This window comes from Spea bombifrons, chromosome 4 (genome assembly GCF_027358695.1).
Source record: "Spea bombifrons isolate aSpeBom1 chromosome 4, aSpeBom1.2.pri, whole genome shotgun sequence".
Lineage (NCBI taxonomy): Eukaryota > Metazoa > Chordata > Amphibia > Anura > Pelobatidae > Spea > Spea bombifrons.
This window is the reverse complement of record NC_071090.1, coordinates 67,904,274-67,914,972: the sequence shown is the minus strand read 5'-3', so window position 1 is coordinate 67,914,972 and position 10,699 is coordinate 67,904,274. Positions and strand designations below refer to the sequence as shown.

Here is a 10,699-nt window from a genome sequence, read left to right as displayed (position 1 = left end):
TAGTTTTTAATGCATTTAGTGACAAATGTGTTAAATTTCAATTTAGGGTCTTCTGAGAATTGTGCAAGTCTTATTTTGATATAAGCAAACATTACCTAAAGATTTTTTACTTAATTATCTAACAGAAGCTGGTATGTCTTGATGAAGGCTTTAGAAAAAGTGATCTTGTTTGAATCCATCTCCAGCTTGTAGGCAGAAGCAGCATACGGTGTCATAAAAGATATGTTACAGAAGCCTCAGGTCTCGGCCGAGGGGATTCTGTGAGTCTTATTTGACTACGTATTTTGCACTGATAAAATATCACGATTAAAATACTTTTTGCTTCAGCCGATACTGTTATCCACTTTTCTCATCGGGTTATATATAAAATGACTAAGCAGAGGGTTGTCCTTTAATATAACTGACAGATGTTTTAATGTCGCACAATGAATTTCATAAACAAGACATGAAAGCTCATTGCTTTTTTTTTTTTTTTTAAACACAAAAACACAAGCACGGCATTAGTTTCCATAATTTGGCTTTACTTTGCAGTACATACATCATTTTCAACCCTATTAAGCAACACTTCAAGGGGTACGGCTCTGTCAGATACTGCACTTCTGTTTGGTCCTTTGATGAAGTGGTGAGGGGGAATACAGAAATGCATAAAAGTCACGCCTGCATTAATACTATTGACTGTTAATTTATTATATTAAAACAAAGATGTATACAGCTCAACTTTCCTAGCTGGTCTCAAAGTGTCGTGTATACACAAAAGGAAAAAAGCAGCAACAAAAACACTGCCCATAACATAATGTGTTATAAACTATTAGAATGATGGACTGGCTTAAACAAAAGAGACCTTCATTATAGAGATAACCAAAGTGAATGCTAAATTAAAATACAAAAAGATAAAATGCCTATAGTGTATTAATGTATTTCATTGCATGATAATCACTTTGGATCAATCCGGAATCATTCTAAGCTTTCTCTAGATACCAACTATTGGTAAGCAAAAATAATAGATAATTTGGGACAGCAGCCTCCCCTTAAATGAGAAAAGTAAATCCAAGCATGTCTCAGAAAAAAGGAGCATTTAACAGTGCAATACTTGGGGGTTTCAAATGGTTTTACAAAAAGCACGCCTTACATTAATGAATTTTCATACAGTGTTCCTAAATTCCTGAAATACATGTTTGTAGCAGATTCAGAATTTACTTCAACTTAATGCAAATCTTCACTGATCTTCCCCAAAGATATCACTTTTCTTGCGCTTCATCTCTTCAAAGTCAAATTCAGAACCCATCACCCTCTTGTAGATATCCTTGATGTCGTTGCAGGTGGTTTCAAAGTGGGTGGTGGGGTCGTAAGTGCGTGAAATGAAGATCTGTGGCGTACGTAAAAAAATAGAAAAAGAAAATTATTTTTCAATAATGATGCTAAATGCGTAGAGGACTAAAACGGCCTGGGAAGGGTATCTAGAACGTAACAAGCACTTTATGTGAAGCTAGCTGTATGATCAAGAACAAATCATCAGCATTTATATCCAACCTCTTGAGAGTCAAAACCACCCAAATAAGAGAAAAAAGCAAGCATTAAGAGTTTGACAGATGTAGGGTGAACAGGCTTACAAACGGAAAACAGGAACACAGGAAATGCAGCATAATGTGCCAACCGCTAATTACGGTATCAAAGAACTATTTTATTACCCTGAAATTGGATTACATTTCCAATGTCACTGAAAGCGTAGTAAGTAGACTAGATCACCACTTGCATTCATGCTTTAAACAAAATCAATAAAAATGATCATCTCATACTGACCTGGCTTTCCGTTCCCAAATCAGTAGGCGCATACATGTCACTAATGCTAACAAATCTAAAGAAGAAAAAAGGTACATAAAAATCTTGTTCATACAAAAATATATTGTATTATTATAAAAAAGCCCTATTAAAATATACACCAGATTAATCCCTCTTAACATTATAACAAAATTACAAAGCAACACAGATAGCAACTTTTTAGAAACAGATCCACATCGCCCATGTTAGACACGGGGAAAAAAACAAACAAAAAAAACACGTTATTTCTAGTATATATATATATATATATATATATATATATATATATATATATATATATATATATATATATATAATTAGAACTGGATATAATCTGGGATGTGACAATTCCAGTCTAACAATAGCAGATTGAAGATCATCAAGAAGAACGCGAGAGGGCTAAGAAGACGCCACAACACAAGCAATTCCCACCACTGGTTAATAAAAGCTTTCACTTACTTCTGTTCGATGGGTTCAAGGAGCTCCAGAGCGGGCCTGATTTCTTTCTCAGGGTCATTTGTTTCAACAGTAGTGCTGGCAATAGCAATGTATTTTCCTTGTGCAGCCACGTTATGTGCATATGAAATCATGCACACATAGATATCTTCAGATGTAAAACAAACAGAAAGTTACATAGGAAAGAATATATGACAGATGTTCTGATCACTAAGGCAGTCACAATAAACTGGTGCTTTTTAGGACTTCTGTTAATACTTTAACATGTGCATTGTACTGGATAATTAAAAAAATAAAAAAATATTAGAAATCAAGATTTTAAATGCATTATAAAATAGATCCTTATTTTTGTATAGATTTTTTAATTTGTGAAGTGTTATATTTTGCACGAGTCTAAGAAAGTATATACAGCAATCTGACTTAAAAAGAAAAGCGCTGTTCTTCTCACCAGACTTCCTGTTGACCTGATTCTGAGGAATGATGATCTGGCAAGAATTGGCATCATTCGTGTTCTTTATTGGGTGACTCAGGATACAGATTACACGGATAACTTGACCCACTTTAGAGACTCGATCGGGAATATAACTAGGGTCGCAGATGAGTTGCTTGCAGCGCGCAATCTGAAAAATACAAAAGGTACAAGCATTATACCCTTATTACAAAGCTGGTGGATATTGTGAGATGCAGTCCAACATTGTCCTAGGTAGAATAGTTGTTAGATCTCAGAGATGGCCTTGTCACAAGTCTAGGGGGTAATTTTTCTCCCATAGCAGGTAACCTATTCAGGGATTGATTTTGCCCATCTAGATGAATACTAACTCAAGTAGAGTACATCCAATGTCAAGGTTATTTATCACACTCTGCGCAAGACAAGAATCTTCCTAAAAAAGACAAACCAAAAATAAACTCTAGAAATGTGTTCAGAAAAATGCCAGGAAAGTATTGCAATGGCATCAAACCCATTAGTCATCTCCATACCGCACCCTTTCTTACTATTCATCTTTGGCATGTAAAGCCATAAAATCTAGGCTTTTGGCCATTTCCTGTAAAAGGAAACCTCTTCAATGCTACACGGGGGGGGGGTCATGTCAGAATTTACAGTACTGTAATTATACCGTTGTCGGGATAGAAGTATAGCTATATAATTCAACATGCATTTCAAAGAAGTAAAGCTCTAGCAGTTGCATTTCTTTGAAACAATGTTGTATATTGATCCCCAAGGAGCGTTATAGGCTCCACGGAATAACTTGACACGGAATGTCTTCCGGCCCAAGTTACATTTTAGTGACTAAAATCTATGACTGAAAATACACACAATAAGCAGAGAAAATTCTTACCTCTCCTTCAGATTTTACACCAACAATTTTGCCTTTTTCCATCACCAGTTCCTCTATTGGTTTATTTAGCATATAGGTCCCTCCATAAATAGCACTTAGTCTGCAAAATAACATGACAAGCTACGATCAATAGTGATACGCAAGCGCCTACCGCAAGAAAGAAACTGTTGGTCATTTATAAAGAAGTCCAGAGAAAACTATGAAATTACTCTCCCTAAGACTGAATGTGCCTTATCTAAAAGAGTTAGGGGCATGTAAAACAATGTAGGTTAAGGGAAATAGCCTTTCTGGTAAAAGTAGCAGAAGCAGTTAATACAGAATAAGAAATAGAATGGAACAGATCAGAGCCAAGTAGTAACATTATATAACACGTGAAGAATGTAATTCTGTTCTGCGTTACCTTGCAAACCCTTGCGGCAGCTCTCCAAGGCCATAGAGTGGATAAAGGTAAGGGCTTTTGCCATATCGAGCAAGAGATTCACTGTAAAGCTTTATCCTGTTAATAGACTCAAGACAGGGCTGATCCAAATACCTGGGGAAGAAAAAAATTAAATATAAAAGAGGAATCTCACTTAATACTATTTAGGATGTACTATAATGACAAAAGAAAAAAAATGCAAGCCTGGTGGCAAGTGCCACGACAGAGTGTTTAGCCATTCCCTTCCTGAAGTGCCAATCATGACAATGCAGAGAACAGCGATTGTGTAGTCGCAGCAGGGACTACGTCTAAGCAGGAGATCTGTTAAAAACATGGTTGCTGCGCACAAACATTCATGCTAAACTTCTCCATTGTGAGAATTCCCTCACAACGCGTTCTTGCATTTTGTATGTTTCAAATGTAGGCTGAGGCTACAGCACATAGAAGTATATTAAATATTTAATCATCGCATGCATGAAACAATCGCCCTTACTTGGGTGGGTATCTGTCCATTAAGCCAAACCCCACAACTTAAACACCTGCTTTTAATACCAGTATGAAACATGTTGGCCTTTTGTATTTATATATTAGATAACTGAACAGTCAGAAATGTATATTGCATAAACCCTTAAACTCACTCATCTGTCCTGTAGAGGGCCAGCGCATGACCAGTAAAATCAATAACATCTTGCCCCAGGTCAAACTTTTTGTACACCTCCCGCATGGTGGTTTTCTTGGGGTCAACTCCTTCCAGCGTCTTTGAATCATTCTCATCAAAGCTGGCAACATAGCTGAGGAACTTTCTAAACCGTCGCTTCTCAAACAAACCCATCAGACCTGGGTACAGATGATTAGAAATTAGTCACAGTGAAGATGGAGTCTTATTTGTCTGTATCGTACGAGCTCACATTTCTGAGAATATATACAGAAATTGCTCCTACCACTGTTAGGAAAACTGTATTTGAAAGCTCAAATAATTAGCCCCATAAACAAAAAGTTTTAATAGTGTCACTAACCAGCATAAAAAAGCACACTTACCATAAGTGTGCAACCAACTAACCTTCAGTGTATATGAAAGATTACATTTAGCAAATAGAAATGTATATTGTAGATGTTAAAGGGTTTTAGTATGTTCAGATAGAAAATGTTCTTAAATCAATGCTTACTGGATGCCAGAGCTTCTGCTTCGGTTGAAGGCACCTTATAGATTTTTCCACCTTTATAGACAAAACTTCCCTCGATGACTTTGAAGTCCAGGTAGCGAGTAACTTCTGTGTAAAGCAACATCTTCACTAACTGACCTGGAAAACAGGAGAATATCAAATCATTAAAAAAATATATACTTAAGTTAAGAAATATTCTAAAGCAAAAACAAAAAAGACAACTCATTGGGAGAGTCTGGAAGTATTTTCCCTCATCTACTGCTCAGTGGTGTTGGCATTTGGAGAGTTAAAAAATAAGAAATGTATTTATATTTTTTGCCCAAGAGATTCACTTAACAGCTGAACGGTAGCTAAGACCCCAAATTTGCCCAACTCGGCAAAGAAGTGCGTGGTGTGTGGCCGCAGCGCATTCACCTCTTGTGACTTAACTGCTTCTGTTATCTCCAGGTTAAGGAAAGCGGGGGCAGCCGGTGGAGGTCTGCGCGCAACCTCCACTGCTGCTGCCAGCACTTCCGCCGGGGCTTCTATGAATGAGCACCGGAAGGTCATGTGATGCCGGCGCTCCCTCATAGAAGCCAGAGGAAGTGCCGGAAGCAGCGGAGGTTGTCTGCGTACAGCCGTCCACCGGCAGCCACAGAGGAAGATCCAGCTCCCCTGGGGCTAAGTTTAGGAGATGTGCTTTTTTTCTTATTTTTACATCTGGTCAGTCTGTGGTCATACCTTATCTGGAACCCGGCCAATTCAATATACCCTATCAAACAATACATTTTCATTTATTCATTTTTAAAGTAGACACCCCTTGGGTATTTCACATGCTAGTATCTTAACTCTTTGCATGCCAAGATTTTTGGGAAGATACACTGCTGATTTTAGCACTTGCAACATCGAAGCATTACAGCAACACAGCGAAGAAAGATCTTAGATCGCTTTCTAAGGCATGTCATTAGTCGTTAACTGACTGTTTTTGCATGACGTGTCTGCTAAGTTACTGGTCATTAGGAGAATATAAACAACATAACAGATGATATATAAGAAGACTTGGACTGTTGAGGACATGTGCAATAAGTCAAATTATGATACATACCATTAGCCATAAGAAATTTAGGAATAAGATCCACGTTCCAGTCTCTCCCACGCCCCATGCTTTCTGGAGGAGTTCCAGGGATGTTAAACCTTTTGTACAGCTGAATACAAAAACAGTTACAAATCTATTAGCACTGTATAGTTACTATGTGCAGAAGAGAACTCGACATGTGTCAAACACTGATCAAGACCAAAAAAACATACTTTTTATATTTACAAAATGTTTAACCCCTTCAAGACCGGGACATACCTGGTACTTCCTGGTCATACGTCACTGCCACACCGAGATGTACCAGGTATGTCATCGATGATGCGCGATCCAGCGTCGCTATGAACGCTGGGATCGCGAGGGGCAGCTGCTACGGACCGCTGGATTTCCCTCCTCAATTCCGTGCATGTGATTGCTTTGAAGCAAATCACGAGCACGGAATCAAAATAATTTAAATAAAACTGCGGTCTTCAAGGGAAGACGCAGTACGCGAACGCCGGTCCTCAAGGAGTTAAAGAGGCACTAAAATTCTTTAAAAAAAATTAATCTTGTATTGAAAGTAAGATTTGCAGAAGTGTCACCTTAGGAGTTTGTGGTGCCAATAGTCAAATAAGCCTGCTTATATAATGAATGCCAGCATTGCGGTCAATGTGTCTAACCAGTCATTAACACGCAAGTGCAAATAGTTTTTAATATTTACTTCGAGGGAGGGGCGCAAACCCAAGAGAGCTATTAGAAAAAAATATACTACTGCCTTTAAGGAAATCCAATGCGTGATACATACTACTGTATATATATAAAAAAGTTTATGAATAACTAGAAATGAACAATCTAACTACACAAGCCCCAGAAATACCCAAATACATACATCTTCTAGAGGTGTAATGGAAGCACTGTCTCCTCCGTAGTAACAGTTGCGATCCATGTGTAGCACCTTCTTGCCATTCACAGACATTATCCCAGATAGGATGCATTCCTACATGAGAAAAAAAAGCAATAAAAAGGTTATAAATGCTAAGGGAAGAAGTCAATTGAAAGCCCATTATAGAATTTCCCCTCTATAATCACTTTTAGAGATTGTGGAGAGGGAGCCCTAAAGTGCCATCATTTATAAGATACATGGTTGGTTCTAGGGGTCTACTTTTCCAATCACATATTTGAGGTTAATAGTTAAAGGAACATAAGCAAAAGAATAAAAGATCTAGCGTGTCATGTTGAACGTCTTTGGAAGGGGAACTTCTACAAAATAAGAAGTATGGTGTTTTTGTTTTTATTTTAAACATCGCTAGTGTGTACATAATAGAACGGTTTCAGGAAGGTGCACATTCGCCTTCTGTACGCTTTCTAGCTCTTTTACCCAAGACTCCTTATCATACTGTCTGTGGTACACAAAAGAACGGCTCGTTGTTAATCACTCAGACAGACATGATTAGCACTGCCATATAGAATCAGCTCAATGTGGTGCTTGTGCAGGGAAAGCCGCCCAAAATATCACAAAACTGAAAACAATGGCAGCCTCCAGATCTGTGAAGTTTAATTTCAGAAACCTGTCATTTAGCATTCAACACTGGCTCAGATAAACACATCGGTTACATTTTATCCTCAGCCAGCATCTTGCAACAAAACCTGGAAATATTTAACAGAGGCAGATGTGCTGGATCACTGCATTTACTGAACAAAAAAGCATTTGGATGACTAATCAAAAGTTATTTACCACCATAAAGTTAATACAAGAAAATGCTTATAAATGTAAACTATGTACAGAACACATTTTATTCCTTATACGCTACAATTGTGCAGTAACCATGCAGCTGGTAACAAGAAGTCTTTCCAATTACATGAACTTACGGAGTATCAGATAGCCATTATTACGGTAACCTGGCCTAACCATGCATGGTGAACAGGTGGTGATAGACAATGGATTTTAGAGAATAACACTTGTTTAATAACCATGGCTACTTTAAAAGATAAAAATAATATATTACATCCATATACACACACAGAAAAATAACCATGAGGTTACTTCGGCAAAAGGGTGGCGGCAGAGAAGGTAGGGAGACATTCAGAGAGCTCATGAAGGAGCAAATGAGGGTGAGTGACAATGAATTTAATTTCCAAAAGTAGAAAGCCCTCCGGTTTTAGTCCGAAATGAAAGGTCAAGAAACTAAATTAAGCCAAAAAGGTCACAAAAACCATACTGATTAAATGACGACAGGCAAGGGGCTTATAAATAACCATCAAGCATAGCGTATACTTATAGCAGAGCCAGCAAGCTATTAACATGCAGAATAGTCAAAGGACCTTCTGACAAGTCAACAGCTAATTACTTCCACACCGTCCCTGTTCACACAGACACATATGATCCAGAACACGATCCAAAAAGAAAAGCCACATCTGAAAACACACAAAGCACTTTTTTCTCTTACCAGGTGTATTTGGTTATAAGTAGGACCGGTAAACATAATAACCTGCCTTTCATGAACATTTTTGTTTACTTAAAAAGAAAACAAGAAGGGTTATAAAGTGACTGGGTGATTTAAGACTTTTGTAGTTTAGGTCTGAATCCTGATCAGGAAGACACTAGCGAAGTACTAACAGCCATAGACAAAGAACCTTGCATAGCGCAGTGGTAAAAACAGGATGGAGAAAGGGAAGGAAACAGAAACTCAACAGAACGGATTAGACTCCCAGACAGACGCGGGAAGTTAAAGGGACAGGCGTGCTGAGGTTTGACGTGGAAAGCACTGCTTAGTTATTAAGTGCCCTGGCTCAGTGAATTAAGCCACAGTGAATACACAGTCCCTTGAGAGAAGAAAACTATATATTGGATTGGACCATGCATGGATTCTATATAGACTGCCAAACTGTTAAGATTACAGAGCAGAAGGAGGAAAAACGGCTGCCCGTTAATTTAACATTGCGAAGAAGTAATAAAGGGAACGACTCACGGGACGCAGGATTTGCACGCTTAGTATTGTGAAGTGCTATGGTTTCTCTCTCTGGATCGCGTTCTGTCTTCCATCGTATGGGGCGTCAAGACAAAGCAAGCCCTTATATTTACAGGACAGCCATTGTATTAACACCCTGCGGGGCTGCAGCCACAAACACATTTCTAGTACAGATCTGCTTTTGTAGCCGCGCTCAGATTTGTAAATCAGAAAACCTAATCTGGGAAACGAAAAAAGTCACAAACCGCTTACAGTATTTGCACATACACAAAAAAAAAAAACATATAAAAAAAAAAGAGGGGGGAAATAAATTAAGGACGCTCCCCAGTGCTATTGTCATGCATGTATGTATGTATATTGGAGTCCATGTTACGGCAGTCATTGCTTTTAGAGTCCTGTCTGAGACATCTGGCTCATTTAACCACTTCCTCGCCTTCATCAATTAAAATGATAAAAAGGTTTAGCCTGGACACAGCATTCAGGATGTGAAGCTGTCAGTACTGATGGGATCGTTCCGCACCCAGAGGGAGAGAAAGATATGGGAGATCAAACTAATATACCGTTTTAATACCCTAATTACTGGCCTCAACAGAGACAGAGAATTCATCTCCCATTATAACATCACCAACCATTAATCCTCCCACAATTCGAATTCACTACAAACAACTTATTCCTGAGAACATTTGACACCTTCATGGATCTGGCATATGTCTAATGGTTTTATGGCCCCTCTAACCAGGGAGTGAACTGACCAACATGCTTTGATTGAACCATATCTGTCCATTGGATCTCTACTAGTCCAACTAATTTACTGCTGAACAAATTCCCCAATACCTCTGTGTTTATCTAATGTCTTTGTTAATGTGTGAATTGTGCTTTTGTATTTAGATAAGTCTGTGTTAGCTTCATTAATGCCTGAGGAAGGGACCTAACAACTTGGTCTCGAAAGCTCGCAATCAAACTCTCAGTTAGCCAATAAATGGTATCATTTTAACTATACTTTTCTCCCTTCATCAATTAAAAGCAGAGATTATAACACGGCGTGCTTCCTGCACATGCTCAGTACACCTCCCGTTCCAGTACGCCTTCGATCGGGCTGAGCAAGAGGCTTCCATCCCCGCGTGCAGAAAAAATAAAATACTTTATTTTAATAATTTTTTTTTCTCAAATACGCAATTAGAGTTGGTTTTATGTCAGAATGGCCAGGAGAATACGGGGCAAAGTATTTTCAATAAACTATTTCCCTGTTTACGTTATTGTTTTGTAACGCTACGTAAATCGTGTTCCACCAAATGTAGAAGCCGTGTAAATGTTGTGATAGGCTGCCAAGATTATGAATGATTTATTACCAAATTAATTAGGCGAAATACGCTGACTTTCAGCTGCAAAAACCTCAAAGAAAATTTACCATAACCTTCAAAAGTAGTATTGGGAAACTTAACAGGAAAACGCAAAAGATTAAATTTTTAGAAGACCTGTACTATTGT

At 38.2% G+C, this 10,699-nt stretch overlaps 1 protein-coding gene across 1 annotated transcript in view; it reads right to left on the bottom strand.

The window, feature by feature from the left end:
• Nucleotides 1-500: 500 nt before the first annotated feature.
• Nucleotides 501-10,699, bottom strand: part of GDI2 (GDP dissociation inhibitor 2) — a 12,406-nt gene continuing 2,207 nt past the window's right edge. Inside the window, exons 2-11 of the mRNA XM_053462261.1 lie at nt 7,133-7,240; nt 6,277-6,376; nt 5,196-5,330; nt 4,668-4,866; nt 4,012-4,143; nt 3,612-3,711; nt 2,723-2,894; nt 2,278-2,422; nt 1,801-1,855; nt 501-1,366 (exon numbers count right to left, since the gene is read on the bottom strand). Coding sequence (XP_053318236.1) covers nt 1,217-1,366; nt 1,801-1,855; nt 2,278-2,422; nt 2,723-2,894; nt 3,612-3,711; nt 4,012-4,143; nt 4,668-4,866; nt 5,196-5,330; nt 6,277-6,376; nt 7,133-7,240 — 1,296 coding nt within the window. The 3' untranslated portion in view covers nt 501-1,216. The remainder of the gene's footprint in view (nt 1,367-1,800; nt 1,856-2,277; nt 2,423-2,722; nt 2,895-3,611; nt 3,712-4,011; nt 4,144-4,667; nt 4,867-5,195; nt 5,331-6,276; nt 6,377-7,132; nt 7,241-10,699) is intronic.